The following is a 20,492-nucleotide window of genomic DNA, read 5'->3' on the forward strand; positions in this document are numbered from 1 at the left end:
CGCCGGGCCCCGGGAAACGGGCAGAGGTGCGGTGGCCAGCAGCCACCGTCTGTCCTGTTGCCTCGAATCCTAAAATCCTTGGTCAGTTTATTTTAAAACCATACAGCATTTTCCAAAGCGCTTTCCAATTTACACGGTCATTCTAACCTGATGCTAGAGCCTCATCTCAGGAGGGAGAGCGGGATTAGTATCAGCGTCTCCATTTTGCAGATAAAAAAACTGAGGTGCAGGGGCGCCTGGGTGGCTTAGTTGGTTAAGCGACTGCCTTCGGCTCAGGCCATGGTCCTGGAGTCCCGAGATCGAGTCCCGCATCGGGCTCCCTTCTCAGCAGGGAGTCTGCTTCTCCCTCAGACCCTCCCCCCTCTCATGTGCTCTCTCTCTCAAATAAATAAATAAAATCTTAAAAAAAACAAAAAAAAAAACAAAAACTGAGGTGCAGTCCAGTGCAGTGGCTCATCCCAGTTACACAGACAAGCCTCCGACCTCCGGTCTAATTTACCTTCACTGGCTCACACACTGGTTCCAAGACTAAAGCAGACGCAGTATTTACAGACATCCCAGAACAGTCTCACGGGCAGGTTTAAAACAAACCCAAAACACCTGGGCCAGGGGGAGATGGGCCCTGCCAACTGTTGTGGGTGATTTGCCCATGCTACATTGTAGGATGCGGGTGAGGGCTTTAACCACTGTGGGCCTTCAGTTCACACCTTCCCCATCTGTTCTGCAGGCGAAGGAAAGCCACGGATGGCAGCTGGATGACCACAGGACCTTTGCCCCAGCAGCACTGGGGAGCCTGCTAAAGTCTGCAGTAGGCGGGAAGGGAAAGAACAAAAAAGAAGTAAAAAAATAATGGGATGGGGGTGTTGCTCCAAGTGAAGGGGTTCCCCTCACAAAGTGCAAGGCCAGAAAGCTGGGGGACACAGGAGCTGTGGTGCTTCTGCAGGTAGGTGTCAGTTGAGGAGTTTTGACATAACATGGTAAGTAATGTTCAAAAAAAAAAACAAACACCACCACCAACTCAGCCCATACACATAACCAGCCACAAGTTTTGGAAATGAGGAAAACCATGGTGACTAGCTTCAGGGGACTTGGCCACCAACGCAGCAGAAAGCACCGCCTGCTCTGACTAACAGGTTCCAGCTACTAAATGTCACTCGCTTTTCCACACTGACTTTTGCTTTTCCCCAGCTGCCAGAAACCATTTTGGTGGCCAAACGAAGCCATGTATTAGAAGAGAGCTGAGATGTTTCAGAGTTAGGGGTGAGACATAAACAGAGCTCTCCCGATGTATCAGAATGTGGGAAAACTGTCCCGGAGCTGGGCGCCTGGGTGGCTCAGTCGGTTAAGCGACTGCCTTCGGCTCAGGTCATGATCCTGGAGTCCCGGGATCGAGTTCCGCATCGGGCTCCCTGCTCGGCAGGGAGTCTGCTTCTCCCTCTGACCCTCCTCCCTCTCATGCTCTCTGTCTCTTATTCGCTCTGTCTCAAATAAATAAATAAAATCTTAAAAAAAAAAAAAAAAAAAAAACTGTCCCGGAGCTGCCCGGGAGCCAGGACTTAGCCAGAAAGGACGGCTTCCTGGGGCAGGTGCCGAAGCCCGGGGAGGGGAAGGCCAGGGCATTTGCTGTCCCCTCCCCCGGGCAGAGAGGACCCCCTGTCCTTGGGGTGCCATCATCCTCTCAGGAAGAAAGGGTGAATTGGATGATTTCTGAAAGATCCTTCCTGAGAAGGCTGTGGTCTCTAAACAGTTAGGCTTCATCCGTTTTCCTCCCTGGGTGTGGGTCCCCCAAAGGGGAACTGTACTCCAAAATCTGCCAACGCAGCTGCATGAGGCCAGAAGTGAAATGCTTTGGGGTACAGCGTCTTTGGCACCATCTGGTTAAAAATAGCCAAAAGCGGCTTCTGATTCCTACAGGTCCCTGTGTTCTTAACTCCCGGAAAAGCTGCGAGGCTCTTAACAAGTCACGCTAACCTATAGCTAATTACCCCAACCTGACAGCTCACCACACGTCCCTTCCTCCCACCTGGGTTCGGAACTCCCTCTGCCCCACCACAGCGTCGGCTGTGAGGGTTCAGTGGGGTGACTGGGTCACCATGAGCCTTAGCAAGCCTAGGTCGCCAACGTTCCTCTATTTATAGGGTCTCTATGGAAACAGGGCCAGCATTAGAGAGCTAATCGCTGTCAAAACCCACAGAGTCCTGCTCTCGGGATACAAAGTGGATTGCGGAAGTCTCCAGTTGTCCTTAAGAAGCTTTGGGTGGGGAGCCTGGGGCTGGAGTGGGAGAGGAACCCTGACCCCAGGTCTGGCACCCACGAGGATGATGATGGAGAGGGGTGAGGAGCTGCCGGTGCTCAGGCCTGTCTGGGGTTTGTTAGAAACACAGTGATGAAAGATTTTTCCAATCATTTTTTTCTTCCCCTGTATCAGAGCGGACACTTAAAAAAACAGATCTCAACCCAGGGGCAAAAAGGACTTCCCCATTCTCAATTTTATTTTAATTCCTCCTTCCTTTATCACTTAGAGAATTCTGCCTGGTGCCAGTGCAAGTCTGGGAGGGTGGCCACATCCCCTGGGTCTCTAGGCAGAACTGACTCAACATATACCAGCACAGAAGATTTAAAAAATTACCTGTGTACCTCCTTTGGTCCTCCCCACCCTTCCCTGCCTGCCCCCTCCGTGAAGCCATCCCCGACCAGGTCTCACGGCCCTGCTCTGAGCTCCAGAGATCTCATTATCTGCACCACTCACCTTGCAACGGATCATGTGCCTTGTGACATGTTTGCTAGTGCTCTCTCAAACTGTTATCCAACTTTTCACCGGCTTATGGACAGAATCCTCAATGAGAATATGAGTGAACGGAGAGCAGGAACTACATCATCTATATCTTCGTGTCCCTAATATTACCCAGCGATTGCTGCCTAATTATTTATTTTCTGACCAGAAACTATCCAAGCCTACAAAACCCTCTTAAAAAGGATTTAATCGGGGCGCCTGGGTGGCTCAGTCGTTAAGCATCTGCCTTCGGCTCAGGTCATGATCCCAGGGTCCTGGGATCGAGCCCCACATCGGGCTCCCTGCTCAGCGGGAAGCCTGCTTCTCCCTCTCCCACTCCCCCTGCTTGTGTTCCCTCTCTCGCTGTGTCTCTGTCTGTCAAGTAAATAAATAAAATCTTTAAAAAAAAAAAAAAGGATTTAATCCTGGGGCGCCTGGGTGGCTCAGTCGTTAAGCATCTGCCTTCGGCTCAGGTCATGATCCCAGGGTCCTGGCATCGAGCCCCGCATCCGGCTCCCTGCTCCGCGGGAAGCCTGCTTCTCCCTCTCCCACTCCCCCTGCTTGTGTTCCCTCTCTCGCTGTGTCTCTCTCTGTCAAATAAATAAATAAAATCTTAAAAAAAAAAAAAGGATTTAATCCTTAGACAACGACCTTTTCCAAAGATATAAAGTGCTCAGTCAGGCAGCCTTCTCTTGTGTCTAACCCACATCCCTCCTGCTACAGTTCAAAGCCTTATCTGAGTCTATGTCATCCCAGTAAGCGCCAAGATGGAGCTGGCTTGGAAGGAGATGAACAGTGACCCAGCAGCCTGAGTGCGTTTACCGACTTCACACACAGCTTGGGTCAGGGCTCATGGGCTCACAAGCCAGCTTTGTTTTCCAGGGTGAACATGACTCAGTTAACTGGGCTGGAATAAGGAAGCCTTTAGCCACTTGATTTGTAAAGTCAAATACTGCTTTTCTCACACAACCACAAAACATACCTGCCATCCTTCAACCGCTTTGTTCTAACTTTTAACATGGAGAGAGGTTTAAGTGTTTGGCTGATAAAGGTGGACACTGTCCAGTCCTGGCCTCCTCCTAAGAACGCACCCTCCTGGTCTGTGAGGATTTCAAAGGGAGAGGCCATTTCTTAGAGGAGAGATGAAAACAGAGAGGTATTTTGAGTTGGCTTCCAAAACTACCACTAAGACGCCACCCGAGCTTTTTTTTCCCCAGCTCCTGACACTCACACTTTTTTTTTATTAACTTATACCCAAAATTCAGGTCTTATCTGATGTTTCAATTCCTTTTTGAGGGAGAGGGAGACAGTGCTGTTCATGGGATTGGCTGCTAGGGATGGTTAGATACACAAAAAGAAGCACATTCTGTAAATACTGAGCCTACAAGACAGTTCCCACTAGAACCATGAGGGCAGCTGCGAATTCATCTAGAACCCGAGATGTGGCAGGGGAACAGACAGCTGCCTTTGCCACGTGCTTTCCCATTGGTCACCAATTCCTCTGGAGCCCACGAACAGGGCCGCTCCGAAAATTACCAAAGGCAAGGGGGTGGGAGTGGAGCAGCCTTGGGCCTCAGGATCCCCTGCCCACCACACATTAGGCGCAGGTGGGGTAAATACCAGGCAACCTCGACATTCCCGCTGTCCCTCAGCTATCCCTGACTATTTACAGGGCTGGGACAACAACCGTGTTCTAGTCAAGAAGGACCCTGGACCCACAAAGCCCCCGGCACTTGCTATCCCACTGCCCCCATTTAGAAGGCCCCTCTCTTATTTGGCCATTAACATCCTATTCTCTCTAATATCTTGCTCTAGGGGCACCTGGGTGGCTCAGTCTTAATTTCAGCTCAGGTCATGATCTCAGGGTTGTGGGATCGAGCCCCACATCAAGCTCCCTGCTCAGCACAGAGTCTGCTTGTCCCTCTCCCTCTGCTCCTCCATCCACGCATGCTCTCTCTCTCTCTCAAATAAATAAATAAATAAAATCTTTTAAAAAATATCTTGCTCTCAGCCCATCTCTTCTGATCAACTCCATCGAATGTTGCTCAAAGCACCCTTAAACCTATGTGTCCTCTGATGGATGATTTTCTTGCAAGTACTTTGTCCTGTTTGAGCGGGAGCTTACCTGGAAGGCCAACGTACCACCTGTTGCCAAAGAACGAATTTCCCCTTCCCCTGATCCGAGGTCTACAGCAATCCTACTTCCCTGAGGAAATCTATTCTAGCCTCTCGTCAAGCCTGAACATATCACCTCTAAAGCAGAACTAGGAGAAGGCCACAGAGGGTCCACTCTACCACCAGAACCCTCCACTAGAGTCCCAGAGCACACACACTCCTTCATCCCACCCACATTCCCATGAAGTAGCTTGTCTTCTCCTCCACTGAAGAAGTGGAGACACTGAAACCCATCAATTTGATCAAGAGCCATGGTCTTAAACACACACACAGACACACACACACACACAAACACAAAACAAATAAGGGGTGCCTGCCTGCCTCAGTCGGTAAAGCACGGGACTCTTAATTTTGGGGTGGTGAGTTCAAGCCCCACGTTGGGTGTAGAGCCTACTTAAAAAAAAAAAGTCAAACAGAAAAACAAGCAGGGCTTTTGGGAATGTCAATGTTCTCTTTCTTGACTTGGGTGGTAGGTAGATGGGGTGTCTGTTTTGCTGTTGTAAACTATACATGTTTTCAGACACTTTTCCATACATGTCCTATTTCACAGCTTAGAACAGTGCCTTTCCCACTAAAGTTGTTCAGTATCTGTTGACTCCTGACCCCTTCCCCAGGGACTCTCTACAGGAGTGCTGAAGGAACATGGGCCATTTGCGAGGGGCTCACGTGCCCGTGCTCGCCAGAAAAGGTGGTCTCCCAGTCTCCAGCTGGGACTTCCCCCAGCTATTTGGCTTCTCCTTGCCTTTTCTCATCTTCACTGTGATCAGGCAGGAAGGCCAGGGCATGGTGTGAATGAGAGAACATAAGCTGGAACCCACGTGAGTCTTGAATCAAAAGCAGTTCGAACCAGGACTGTAGTAATGGACCTCAGGGCACCCCCTTTTCTCTTCTGGGAAATATATGAATAGTGCCCAGAAATCCCTGGAGAAATTGTTCACAGAGGCTTTTCTGAGGGGAAAAGAACATCAGGGGAAGGCCTCTGGCCAGCACACCCAGAGTCTTCCTTTCAGGAAGGGCTCGATTCTTCTGGCTGCAGAAGGGGTGGGAGAGGTGCTGAGGCTGGTGATTTCCTCCTTGCCTTGAGGCTTCTAGAACTCAGGGACAGAACCAGCTGACTCTTATGCTTAGCCACTCATCCCAGGCCTCAGCAACAGCTACCACATGCTGTATTGTTAACAGGAATGTGTGCTCCGTGTCCCTCTCTCTAGTTTCCCCTGAGCTCCTCCCTACTCCCATTCTCACTGGAGCTGGGTTTTCTTGCTAGAGTATTCCAGTGTACTTTGGGTCTGCCAACTCTCTCCATTACCAGCTATCCTGGCCTGTCCTCCCAACTAGCAGGGAATGTGGTAGCAGCACATGATGAGGACAAATGAATCAAGACATGAACCGAGGTGGTTAAATAGGACTTCCAAGCCACAGGGGGATGGGCAATGGGACTCTGGACTGTGGGTTCCTGTTGCAGGAGGTATCACATCAAGTGTGTGGAGCAGGGAAGAAGGCCCCCAAGTACCCGCATGAGCCTCCTGTGAGACAATGTCCCTTTTCAGGTGATTTCTCAGTAACAATTATACAATTGCTCCTTTAAGATTGCTGTGTAACTATTTTTCCTTCTTTTCACTGGCCCTCCCACCCCATAATCCCGGATCCCAGACCCAGAAATTTACAGTGCAGAGTAATACACTCCACAACACTGAAGGACCGTGAAGAGAGGCCAAAGGAGCCCCTGAAACCTGTGGCAACCACTAGTTGGGGCATTCAGATCTCTTTGGCAAAGACTAAAATCCCCCTGCCCCAATTGCCACTGGAGGTAGTTCAGACAAAGCTTCTAATTTTTTTGCCCCTTTCTCAAGAAGATTTCCTCCAATGCACTTAATCTACCACAATGCCTGGAGTTGTCACAAGAAAACAGAAGCGGGACGAAGGGACCCAAAGTCCCTATCTCCCAAGTTTAAAATGAAAACAAAACCAGAGCTGCTGATCTTCCTAGGCCAAACACAGGTGTCGCGGGTGGGGGGGTGGGGGGTGGGTGGGTTACAAAAAAAATGAAACTTGCCCCTTTACGGTACCACCAGCAAATCTAAAACAAGCCTGCTTCTACCCAGTGCTAGAGCCAGGCATGGAATTTTTCCAGCATTGGAAAACCATGCCACTATTGGTAAACAACTTTTCCAGCTCTGTAAACCAAGTTTGGACACACTTCAATATTCCTATTCCTTTTTCCCAGAAAAAGGCTCAGAAAAGTTGAGTGATTTGCCTGCAATCACCCAGCAAATCAAATTCCAAAGGCCCCCAAGTTCCTATCTGGTTTCCAAAGTCCCCACCTTGTAAACATGTTTTGACAAAGCAGACAGAGAGAAACAGGAAAAGGCCCTGCTTGTCTCCCCATGCTCCCACTGAGCAGAGAGCAGCTATGTTTTTTCCTCCTTGTTGCCAGCCTGGGTCCACATGGCTGTGCTCTACCGCAGGGATATGTGTTGCGGGGGGGCGGGGGGAGTGGTGAGGCTCCTGTTCTCACATCGAATCTCAATTCTGCTTCAGGGAAGTTCAGCAGTTAATATCAGGTGCGGAGCTGCTGCTGAGTCTGCCCTAACCACAGTGAGGGTGTCGCCAAAAAAAAAAAGGTGAAGAAGAGAGAGAGATGATATAGGAGGGTGGAGATGAACGAGCTTCTTAAGGCAGAATTATCTACAGAGACAAAGACACCACAGCCCCCACACCAGCAACAGCCCACCTTCGCTCGTGTAGGCAACGGAGGGGAATGAATAGAGCTGGCAGTCTCCACTGCTGCCCTGAGCTGGAGAGTGGGGGAGTTCCCAAGGCAGCTTCTCATCAACTCAGGGCAAGGGTCCCATCTGGCCATGCAATCGGGGTTTGCTGGCCAGACTCATCTTGGATGGGCCCGGAATGAGGCTCAAGTGTGCAGCAGAAGGCTCCCCTCCTTCCCACATCCACATTAAGGGCACCCATGGCCGTTCATCATCTCACTGAAAATAGGAACCGCACCTCTTGACCACACAGGGTGGGCTCAGAGGTGACAGCTGGGCCAGGCACCAAGGACTCCTTGGGCCTGACTAAAAGCACAAGCCTCCGGCGCAGGGCCTCTCCAGTGGAGCTCAGCTTTAGACATAAGGCTTGCCCCCAACCTCTGAAAAGGGCAGCCGCAGCCCCAGAGGTCACACTCACGTAAATACCACAGTTTTTCTGAAGTACACACAAGGAGCCAGCTGTGTCCCTACCTACCCCTCCCCAAGGCACACAGACAGGTAACACACACAGGTAAGAGCACACTCACCTGCGCTCTGACTTCCTGACTCTGAGCTGCTCAGGCCAAACGAGGAATGTCATTGGCTTATTCTGGTAAGCTCCTTAGTGGTTGCTGCCATAGGATACAGGCTTTATTTAACACAATGGAGTCCTTTGGCTCCCCTAGCCCAGACCTTGCACCCTCTCTGGAGAATATCTCCCTGGAGGCATCAATCTCCAAGGCATCTAAGTTCCTTCCTCGGGCTGACATCTTGCTCAGCCCCGTGGTGAGCCGGCTTGCAAATCCTGAGCCTGCAGTCCCCGGGGCAGCTCCAGCAAAGGTGCATTACGTTTTAATTAATATAGAGACATATTCAACATAGCTCGATAATTGTCTCGGCAACCGCAGGCCGGAAAATAAAGGACTCCCAGCTGCATGTGACCGGCTCTTTCGGATTCTGGTTCTAACTGCCGGCTCAGCATGTGTGCCCCAAACCAGCCCAAGCACCGCTTGGCCACCTGTCAGTTCTCCACCCTGGGGGTTGGTTCAGCAGGCAGGCAGGGATCTCCAAGCACTAGCTTAACCTCTGGCTCCACCTAACGGCAAGAACTCCACACTCCCCTTTCACAGATGGACAAACTGAGCTTCACCCAGGAAGATCCCACAAGGAGGAAATTAACTCAGCAAAGGAAATGAATGGTCCTCTGCTTGGCCTCCCACTCGGCAATTTTCTTCCCCTGCCATCTTACAGGAGGGAAAGTGATGTCAACTTTTTAGTTAGCATCTTGGATTTCTCCAGCCCTTTGTCTGCGAACAGCACTTCACACACATTATTCAAACAATCTCCTGTGGGTGAGTCACTAGAACGGTCTGCTGAATAATGAGGAACACAGAGGCCTGAAATGGAGCTGAAAGACGGAGGCACAAACGGTACCTGACGTCCAGCCCAGGGTTCTGGCCGAACATCCTCTCTGACCTTTGCCTGGCTTCCCCATCACTTTCATCCCGTGAAAGCACTTTTCTGCGTGGGGCGAGGAAAGCTAAGTCGCCGGCTGGGCTTGCCAGGGGATGGTCTGCGCTCACCTTTAAATCAGGAGGCTTGCTTCGGGGCCCCGGGTTGGGCGCCGCGGCAGCGCCCGCATCTGAAGTTGGCGCGCCTGCCGAGTTAGCACCCGTGGCCTCCCCAGGCCGGAGGTCCGCGCCCGCCAGGTGGCCAGCGGCATCTTCCAGCCCAGCTCCATCCTCCTCGCCCTGCTGTTGCTGCAGCTCGTCCGATTTGCACCTCTTCATGGTGTATGTGGGTCGGCAAGGGGAATCTGTCCTTCCAGCGCGCCGTCTCGGGGGAGACCGCACCCCCTCTTACACTCAGAAAACGAGGCCCGGGGTCTAAATTAGTAAGGAGGAGGGGGGAGTCGGAGGGTCACAATTTCTTGAATTAAAAAATAAATCTTTTTAAAGGAGGGTGAGGGAGGGGCGAGGACACGGAGCGTCGGTTACAGCCTGGAATAGTTCATTCCGACCTGGGGAGCGGAGGCAGGTCACAGTCGAGGCTGGGCGGCAGGAGTCCTTGGGCAGTCACTGGAGCGGGAGGAGGAAGACAGCCCCCGGCCCCCCAAACTTTCTGCTCCAGGGCGCGGGCAGGGCGGAGGGGAGCTGGGCGGCACGGCGCATCCCTCCCGGCGGGCCGGGCTGCTGGGCGAGGCAGGGCACCGGGCAGCCGGCCGGGCAGGTCTTCGGCGGCCGCCCTCGGCGCGGGCTGCGGCCCGCCCCCCCCGGCCCTGCCGCCGGCCGCCGCCCCGCACCCGCCGGCCGCGGCGCCCCCAGCCCCCCCCGCCCCCTCCCCGGCCGCGCGCCCGGCTCCCCGCCCGCCGCGCCGCTTGCTGCAAAGCCGCGACCGCGGCCCGAGCCAGCGGCGAGCGCGCAACCTACCCCGCCCGCTGCCTCCGCCCGCGAGGGGGAAGGCGAGGCAAGCAGCGAGTGACAACGGCAACGGGCCAATGGGAAGCCCGGAGGGCTGAGGGGGCGTCGCGCGGCCACGTTTTTAGGGTTGGTTGCACCGCGCGGTCCCCCAGGAGAGGTCTGGAGGGCTCTGCTGCTGCGTTTTGGCATTGCAGAGAGCCGGCCGCGGAGTAGAGGCGGGGCGGCGCGCCACCCCCGACGCGGTCTTGGCAGGGGTGGGCGGGACCCTCCCCAGAAAAGGCTCTCTCGGGATTTCCCCCACCCACTCGTTTTATTTGGCAGGGAGGGGGCGAGATAGAGATGTTTATCATCAGTGCATTTTGCTCTAACTTTGCACATTCCGTGTGTAGAGCCCTTCAGCGAGGGAGATACTGATCCCCTCCAGGATGCATGGTCTGAAACACAAACCTATGCCTACATGCAGAGCTGCAAATGCAGAGGGAGGGGGTGATCTTCTGTCCCTTCACCCCTTCTCCCACTTTAAGTAGCTATCTCGTATGCGATTTAGCTTTATGCTCAGAAATTAGAAAGTATTAAATTATTTAACATAATAATGCAAACTATGAAAAGGCTTTTAAATAAGGAGTGTTAATGGCAGGAGGTTGGTACATATGGAAGAGAAGAAAAAGGAATGCAACCTTTTTTTCCCCTGAATCTCAGCCAAACTGTGCTAGTAATCTGGAGGCAGAAGAGAGTAAATATTGGGGCTACCAAGATATGGAGCAGAGTAATAACAACTCCATCTGAGTGTCTACCGTATGCTTACTATGGATACGATGCTTTTTGCCCACCCAGCAGCCTAGACCAATGGTCTCAAAGGATGGTCCTGAAACCAGCAGCATCAGTATCACCTGGAAACTTGACAGAAATGCAAATTCTTAGACACCAGCGAGACCTACAGAATCAGAAATAGAGAGCCCAGACGTCTGGGGTTTTTAATTTATTTTTTTTTTAAGATTTATTTATTTATTTATTTAAGAGAGAGAGAGAGAGCAGGGAGGAGGGGCAGAGGGAGAGAGAGAAAATCCTAAGCAGACTCCCCACTGAACGTGGAGTCCTACACAGGGCTCAATCCCAGTTCCCTGAGATCACGACCTGAGCTCAAATCAAGAGTCAGATGCTTAACCGACTGAGCCACCCCGGAACCCCCAGAAGTCTGTTTTCACAAGCCCTCCAGGTAATTCTGATGCAAGCTAACATCTGAGACCCATTCATTGGCTTAGACTATAGTGAAGGGGCCACTCAGTCTGTGAGTCACAGTGACGATCCCTAAAGTGTTTTATAGTTTACCAATCGCTTTTATACCTGTCATGTCATGCTAGTCTTGCCTCAGTCCTACCAGGCTATGAGTTTCCTGACTCTGTCATTTTCCCATTCCAACCACTCATTTTAATGTGTATCCTAGAAGAGCCTAAGTTGTTAAGAATTTACTTCAGTCAGGCAGCTACTTTCTAAACTAGGCAGCTCCATTTTTAGAAGGTAGGAATTTAGGATGGGCTGGGAACACAGAACCACCCCCTACATCCACTACATGGTATCGGGCACAACGCGGAAACACAAAGCTTCCCTAGCACTCTGCTGTGATCATTTTCAATGATGAGGGAAAGACAGAACGCCAGTGAAGTCCGTGGCAGGACTAAGCAGAACCAGTGGGAGCAGATTCCCATGTGCTGAATGTCAGGCAGAAGAGTCTGCTACCCCCTACCTGACTCCTGACTCGCTCTAAAGAAGTGTAGGGACCCCTACAGATCCTGGGCAAGTCCTAGGCTGGGAGGTAAGTGGTAGCCTTGGGCAAATGGTGAGCACGAATTCATGACCTGACTGGAAGCTGGAAGAAAAGTGGAGGGAGTCACTGTGAGGTTTTAAGAAAGCAGAGACCAGGGGCGCTTAGGTGGCTCAGTCATTAAGCGTCTGCCTTCGGCTCAGGTGGTGATCCCGGGGTCTGGGATGGAGCCCCGCATTGGGCTCCCTGCTCCGCGGGAAGCCTGCTTCTCCCTCTCCCACTCCCCCTGCTTGTGCTCCCTCTCTCACTGTCACTCTGTCAAATAAATAAACAAAATCTTTAAAAAAGAAAAAAAAGAAAGCAGAGACCATTATCATTTGAATTATGCCCCATTTCTATAGTAGGTCGAAGTTGGCCTTAACTTTGACTATTGTATTATCATACACAATAGCATGATGGCCAAATTTCCTATTTGTGGCCATATTTAGTAAGGTGTCGTGCGGGTCAACAAAAAAGTCTGTGGTGCGTTTCATCAAATCAGTTAATGCTGTCTATTCCATTTTGGAGATGCAGTATTGCATAGTGGACGTTAAGAGCTCTAGACTCTGTGGCCAGACTGCTTGGGGACAGATCCTGGCTCTGTTCTCCCCTCACCATGTGATTGGGGCCAAGTTTCCAGCCTCTTTATGCCCCAGTTTCCTAATTTGGGAGTGAGGATCATGACAGAACCTATCTTATAGGGTGTTGGGTAGGGAATGTAAAGCATTTAGGCATTGCCTGGCACAGACTGAGGGCCCTAGCTATTATCAGAGATGTCATCCAGTTTCAGAAGTGTTACACATCCCACTTCAAGTGTTCTAACCTTGTTTCTCACCCATTCCAACTTTCTCTGAGGTCATATTATAGAATGAATACACTACTGCCAAAGGAGTTTGGGTGGGAATTCTATAAAGAGAACTGTGTGATTGCAACTGCCAGTTTGAAGCTGACGGCAAATTTTCATTAGCCATAGTAAATTCTTGAGTACCTAAGATAACTAGAACTTGAAAGGACTTTGATTGAAATTCTGTTGAAAGGATCGATCATTCTATTTTTCTAGGCTTCTTTGGAAGAACACAGGTATATAGTATGTTTTTTTTAAAGATTTTATTTATTTATATGACAGGGAGAGAGAGACAGCGAGAGAGGGAACACAAGCACGGGGGAGTGGGAGAGGGAGAAGCAGGCTTCCCGCGGAGCAGGGAGCCTGATGCGGGGCTCGATCCCAGGACCCTGAGATCATGACCTGAGCCGAAGGCAGATGCTTAACGACCTGAGCCACCCAGGCGCTCCAGGCACATAGTATGTTTTGATGCTCAAGATAAGACAAAAATTTGCAGATTCTCAATGCAAGAGATTATATTTGGTATGTAAGAGTAGCATTTTCCATTCTGCTTTGACACCACTAGTTAATTATAAATAAATAACACGGTGTTGAGGGAAGCACACAGGTCTTGGTGTTAGACCATCCATGTAAGAATTCCAGTTCTGTTACTCCCTGTGTGTTTTTGGTTAACCAGCTAACTTCTCTCACCCTTGGTTTTCTTATCAATAAATAGGCACTAATAATATCTATCCTCACACTGTTATCCTAAGGATAAAACTAGATAATGCATGTGAAGACATTTGACACATAGATGTGCTCAGTAAACCTAAATGAAACAAAAATAATTAGCAAACTTATCTAAGCCCCCAGTCTGCCATGAAAAAAGCATAATTATTTCCCTAAGCTTAATGCTTTTTGTGAAAGGAAATCCCGGTTAGGCTAATGAAAGGGGGCACTCCTGGTAGGATCAAATATGCCAAACCAGTACATGTATAAACAAGAAGGATAAAGATCAGGGTTATGGAATCCTGTTCCCTTGTCAACAGCCAGTTCAATTAGCTTGATAAACGGAAGAGGCTTTAATTATAGAGGATAAAGTGCCAAGATCAACAGGTAAACATAGAGTAGAGTTTGTTTTTTCTTTTTTCAAAAGGCTTCTCTTTATGCCATTAGCAAGGAGTTTGCAGATTATCCAAGAAAATTCTGTTTCCTACACCGTAGGAATTCTTTAAAAAACATTTTCAACATCAAATGGGTAATAGTGGTCAGCTCTTGTGAGATCTAACATATTAAGAAGAATACCTTGCTTAGAAGGTAAAAGTACTCTCTACTGAGACCAGATATGATTTCCATCACTGTATTTTGATACCAACATCATTATAAATATCCCTTTGTTAATGTAATTTTCCTCCCTTTCTTTTAGAGATTTCCATTTCCATTCAATGCTCCTCTTAAAAGAAATTGGGTTCTGTGGGATTAGGAGAAGTAAACTATGCAAATAATCGTCAGAGAGATTGGCCGGATTGTCAATGACATCACCATCCCACCACCTAAATACAGGCTTTTTATTGGCTGTTCTAAGAGGCAGACAGGACCGGGAAGGCTCTGTCGGCATCACTGGTGAGTTGGAGAAAGCTCTGAGTCTATACTAAAATTTATTGTTTTTTACTTAAAATGTACTCAGAATCATTATCCACATATTATTACATCTTCCACATTATTCCACATGGAAATATGTCTAAATAAATATTTTTAGTGACTACTTATCTATTCTATCAAGTGAATATATCATGGTTTATTTACCCACCACCATCTACCTTATTCTTAGATACTTAGGTGTTTCAATTTTTTGCCTTCAGAAATAAATCTGTAATTACTGTTTTTATTCAAAATTGTCCGTGTTATTTCCTCCATAGCATAGAATCTCTGATACTTAACTGGCAATGTTTTAAAAGAGTAACACCGAACAGATTGCCATTCCTGTGTCGCTTCCTCTCACATCCCTGAGACCTGCATGGGAGATCCCAGCGTCCGGCTCATTCCTGGGACTGCTAAATCTCCTCTCTGTAATAGAAAAAGCTGGAAGTGCCTGCATTTCATTGCAGGTAGGATGCATATTCTTCATTCTGGGTGCTTGTTGCTCCTTAGTATGGGAGAAAGGTCACAATAATCATGGCTATGAACAGAGGAGGTTTGTGAAGTGTAAACTTAAACCCTGATTGTACTGCTCTGGGTGAAAGCCTGGGACTGGTAAAATGGCTGCTTTGTGTCCTTTTCCATCTCTATAGGGAATCCATAGAAAACCTCTGGACAATCTGTTACTTAAAGCTGAAAAGGCTAGACCTTAAAAAAATAAAATAAAATGAAAGAGAGGAAAAAAAGGAGAAAATATCAGCTTTGCTCAGAGAGGATCAGTGGTTTTATTATTTTATATCTGAAGACAGATGTCTATGGCAGTTGCGTCTATTATTCTAATGTGGTACTTTTAGATATGATAATAAGAATAAGCAGTTATACCATTGAAAGAGAACTCAGGTGTTGTGCACTTTGCTAGGAACCTTGTGAGCACTGTCTTACTTAATCCCCACAGCAGCTCTGCAAGGTAAATTATTCCCACTGTACAAATGAGAAAACAGGCTCAGAGGGATTCTAGCACTTTCTTTCATAGGCCTGAGATCTGTACCCTGCTCTGTCTGGTTCTAAACGTGAAAAAGCCCAGTAGCTCACCCTTCACAGCTGTAATTCTGAGCCATTCCTGTGGTAAAAAATTTATCAATGAGAACTAGTCTACAGTTAAATATATCTGCATTCATTCAAACATATTTTTTTTTTTAAGATTTTATTTATTCATCCAACAGAGACACAGTGAGAGAGGGAACACAAGCAGGGGGAGTGGGAGAGGGAGAAGCAGGTTCCCGCCAAGCAGGGAGCCCGATGCGGGGCTCGATCCCAGGACCCTGGAATCATGACCTGAGCTGAAGGCAGGCGCCTAACAACTGAGCCACCCAGGCACCCCCATTCAAACATATTTATGAACCACATATCATGTACAAAGGCTTTACAAGATGCCTGTGAAGACAGAGAACCAGAAAAGACATGGGTCGCTGCCTTTGGACTTAAAGTCCAGGTGGGGAAATAAAAGGCACAAACAAAATGTAAAACAACAAAAGACTGAAATCGTGATGTGTGTCAACATTCCAAGGGGGAAATAGTTAAGGCCCCCAGTGCAGAGGGGAGAGAGGTTTCCTACAAGGGACTGAAATGACTCTGAGAAAGAAGTGTTTACACACATTCACCCATATCATGAGTGTTAAAAGAATAATATGTTGTTTTAGGATGATTCAGAAGCCTTTAAGTAGGTAAGAACTATATAAGTCATCTTTAAAAAAAAAAGATTTTATTTATTTGAGAGAGAGAGAGAGAGCACACAAGCAGGGGGGAGGGGCAGAGGGAGAAGAAGAAGCAGACTCCCCGCCGAGCAGGGAGCCTGATGCGGGGCTCAATCCCAGGACCCTGAGATCAGGACCTGAGCTGAAGGCAGACGCTTAACCGACTGAGCCACCCAGGCGCCCCAAGTCATCTTGAAAATAGAATCATTCAATATTCGGATCTCTTTAATTTTACATCTGTATATTATAGAGTTTTTATGGTGTATTCATGATGGGAAAAACATTTTTTTCTTTTTATTCTCTGAGACCATAGGACAGTGTTTCTCAAAAAGTATGGTTCATGGATTACCGGCAACATAAATCACCTTGGAGTTTAGTTATATATTCAGATCTCCAGACCCTATACCAAAAGGATAGAAACAGAATTTCCTGGGGAGAGGGGGAGCCTGAAAACCTGCACCTGAAACAAGGATCCTAGGTGATTCTTACACACAATGAAGTTTAAGAACCCCTGATATAGGGGAAGACTTAGTTGATCACGTTTATTATTTTTTTAATTCAATAAACATGTAGATTTATTTTATTTTATTTTATTTTTTATTTTTATTTTTTTGACAGAGAGACAGCAAGAGAAGGAACACAAGCGGGGGAGTGGGAGAGGGAGAAGCAGGCTTCCCGCAGAGCAGGGAGCCCAACATGGGGCTTGATCCCAGGACCCTGGGACCATGACCTGAGCCAAAGGCAGACGCTTAATGACTGAGCCACCTAGGCGTCCCCATGTAGATTTATTTTAAATCAGAAAAATACGGAATGCTTCACAAATTTGCATCTCATCCTTGTGCAGGGGCCATGCTGATCTTGTCTGTATCATTCCAATTTTGGTATATGTGCTGCCAAAGTGAGCAGAGTTGATCACATTTATCAATAGATTTGTGAATTAATAATACCTCCAGGGGCGCCTGGGTGGCTCAGTCAGTTGAGCGTCTGGCTCTCAGTCTCAGCTAAAGTCTTGATTTCAGGGTCATGAGTTCAAGCCCTGCTTTGGGCTCCACGCTGGGTGTGGAACCTACTTACAAAAAAATATAACAGTGCTAAAAAAATAATAGTATCTCCTATTTATTGAGCACTTACTATTTGCCTGTCACAAGCTCCCATCTGGGCTATAAAACAAACTTTGTAGGTAAGTTCATAACCTCCTTTTCACAGATGGGAAACTGAAGCTCAAAGCGGATTAAAACTTACCTGAGGTCACCTGACTAGGAAGAGCTAGCCCAACCAGTTCTGTTTGCCTTCAGTGTCTTCTCCCACAATGCCCACTGCACTTATGCTATGGCTACGTGCTTATTAATAATAACAACAGCTATCATCTGAGTGCCTTTTATGTGCCATATAATTTCAGCCTAAACCTTTCAATAAGTTCAAATGGTACTTTGCCATGTAAGGTAACTGAGAGGCAGAGATATTAATGTATCTCTCAAAATTACCTTCCACTCATTGAAACAGCGCTTTCTTATTCTGGTAGGACTTTTCCTCACTTTTACTTCCTCTAGACTGTTTCTAAAACCTTTTTCAGCTCTATCGGGACTTCCTTTCCTTGGTGTCATATATCCTGACCCTTTTGCACCTAGTTTGGAATGGCAAACCAAGAGTGGAATGTAGGCTTTCTCACAGCTACTACACTTTTTCCCAACACAGGAACGGAGAGCTGTAGTCTGAATTAAGAGGGAAGTGTCAGTTGCTGGAAAACCTGCTGATCTTGTGACTGCAAAAAGAAAAAGACAATTTAATTAAGGAAGTCTTTCCTGGGAAAGAGGGATCACACTATCCCATGTGAGATCTTATTCTGGATTATGTCATAAATCATTTTCAGGGAGTCTCATATGGCCCCGGGGCATCCCCAAGCAGCTGGAGGGACAAAGGGCTGTTTTCATTGCTGAGTCCACCCAGGCTTGCCTTATGCCTCTCACAGGGTATGATGAAGGAAGATAATATTCTCTTTCAAGATGCAATGACTTTGTACAATTCAGTCACATAAATAGCCAAAAATATATACATGTCTATACCCTTTTACCCAGTAATACCCTCCTAGGAAATAATTCAAAAGAAGAAAACAAAGCAACAACACAACAAAAAGTATATAAAGCAGCATTGTTTACAGCAGTGGAAAACCTGAAATGACCTACATGCCCAAGAATAGGAAGTGGGTGAGTAACAATGGTGTAAGAATGCAATGGAATGTTAGCTACTGTTGAAGAGATCCGTGTGATAAGTATACAGAAACACAAAAAGCCTTCTTTAAGTAACATAAAATGAAAGCATTAGAATGGGAAATTGTCTTGAGCTAGATAGAATAAGGAGTCAGGCAAACGTATGTTATTAGCTAGCTATATGGACAAATCACTTAACCTGAGTCTTGATTTCCACATTTATAAAACAAAGATAAAATATCCATCTTTCCAGGGTCGTTGTAAGAACTAAAGTTGATATAAACCATGGATAAAGATGGGAAGGGAGTACTAAGCAATAATTGTAAGTTTTATGCTGGGATATAGAACCACTGAAAACTTTATTTGGAAAGTACTTATTTTTTTAATATTTTATTTTTATTATTTTAATATTTTATTTATTTTTTTAAAGATTTTATTTATTTATTTGAGAGAGAGCGAGCATGAGCAGAGGGAGCAGCAGAGGGAGATAGAGAAGCAGGCTCTCCACTGAGCAGGGAGCCCATGCAGGGCTCGATCCTAGGACCCTGGGATCATGACCTGCGCTGAAGGTAGGAGCTTAACTGACTGAGCCACCCCGGCACCCCAGAAAGTACTTATTTTTATGATGTTTTAAATGTTATACTATTTTCCTCCTTTCTTCCTCCACGCCCTTAAAAAATTGCATACTCCCTATGTAGGAAGTATGTGCACATGTCATCAGGAAACTTGCCTAAATGGATCACTAAGCCCTATTGGGAGAAGGGTCCTAAATCCGTGCATCTGGAATCAGCTCTAAGAAAATGATAGGAACCTCAAACACTGACATATAGAAAGGTGGTTCAGCGAGGTTCCAGGGCCTGTTTTCTAAGCACTTAGAAGTTTATGTGATGCTTGTTAGATAGAGGTCTCTCTCTCTACAATTTGGGGGTGGGGAAGGTCATCTCATGACCAGGATGCCTTCCATCCACCTTTGCTTCAGAGTGATACCCCCTGCCTCCATTAAACCACTTCCATGCAGAGCTAGATTCATGAGCAAAGAAGGAGCAGGACAGTATGAAAGAAATATTTTTTCTTTTGGCTAATATATATTGAGCACCCTCTTTGTATCAGACATTGTGTTTGGCACATATAGATACAGACTATGCCAGGTAGAATATGTTTAGAACACAGGCTTCAGAATCTTCTAGAAAACCTCTACCAAGTTAACATTGACATAGAAAAGGGTATTATTTTTTTTTAATTTTTTAATTTATTTGTTTTTTAAGATTTTATTTATTTATTTGACAGAGAGACACAGCGAGAGAAGGAACACAAGCAGGGGGAGTGGGAGAGGGAGAAGCAGGCCTCCTGCAGAGCAGGGAGCCCAACACGAGGCTTGATCCCAGGACCCTGGGATCATGACCTGAGCCGAAGGCAGATGCTTAACGACTGAGCCCTAGAAAAGGGTATTATTGTTAGATTTTCATCTACCCATCTTCATCCAAGATCAGCAGAAAAATACAAGAATATAACTTGTTGCAAGGTTTTATCCTGGGCAAGTAAGGAAATTAATTTAAAATGGGTTCCACTGAAGTGTGGATGAAAACCATTTAGACTTGAAAAAGCAGTAGCAATCTTCTCTTACTAATGAGAAATGAATTACGGCAACAGTATGTCCAGGGCTGCTTCTGGAAAGCTTTGGGTCAGTTACTTTAGTTCCTCTAAAAAATTTCTGGAAACTTTGTTCTACTTGGCAGTAAAACAAAGATGATCTCTAGGGTTATACCAAATTCTTTTTAATTGATCGTTTTTCCTCCCCATGCTCTGCCTTCCAATAGCCAGGGACACCACTGATGAAATCTTCAGCATTGGAATGATATTTGATGTATAATTAAATAGAATACATTTAGAAGTTCAGTTTTATAGACCTTTAATCTTCAAGTTAATAAATCTTCGTGGAGAGAATCTCACAAACAAAACCAAAATATTTTTGGAAATACCATCCTCCTTGGAAAAATAAATAATCTTGAATGTAATTACTATGCATAGGAAAGAAAACATTTATCAAGAACTTTTGTATGCCAGGCAAGGTAGTAAATGCTTTACACGTTATTTCATTTAATCCTCATGACCCTGTGAAGTCGGTATTATTAGCCCCACTATGTGGATGAAGTAACT

General features: G+C 47.0%; 1 protein-coding gene and 1 non-coding gene across 3 annotated transcripts in view; both read right to left on the reverse strand.

The window, feature by feature from the left end:
* TMCC2 (transmembrane and coiled-coil domain family 2) overlaps positions 1-9,910 on the reverse strand; it is a 40,318-nt gene extending 30,408 nt beyond the window's left edge. The window contains exons 1-2 of one of the 2 annotated variants that reach the window (XM_035010219.1): positions 9,713-9,910; positions 9,276-9,578 (exon numbers count right to left, since the gene is read on the reverse strand). In XM_035010219.1, the coding sequence (XP_034866110.1) occupies positions 9,276-9,482 (207 nt within the window). In that variant the 5' untranslated portion in view covers positions 9,483-9,578; positions 9,713-9,910. Of the gene's footprint in view, positions 1-9,275 lie in introns of both variants that reach the window. The other variant, XM_035010218.1, reaches the window with a different exon arrangement.
* Positions 9,911-16,927: 7,017 nt separating this feature from the next.
* LOC118014650 lies at positions 16,928-17,034 on the reverse strand. Its single transcript, XR_004680341.1, has one exon. It is a non-coding gene; the product is annotated as a U6 spliceosomal RNA (small nuclear RNA).
* Positions 17,035-20,492: the final 3,458 nt, after the last annotated feature.

The sequence above is a fragment of the Mirounga leonina genome, unplaced genomic scaffold (genome assembly GCF_011800145.1).
Source record: "Mirounga leonina isolate KUSES-001 unplaced genomic scaffold, KU_Mleo_1.0 Mir_154, whole genome shotgun sequence".
Classification (NCBI taxonomy): Eukaryota; Metazoa; Chordata; class Mammalia; order Carnivora; family Phocidae; genus Mirounga; species Mirounga leonina.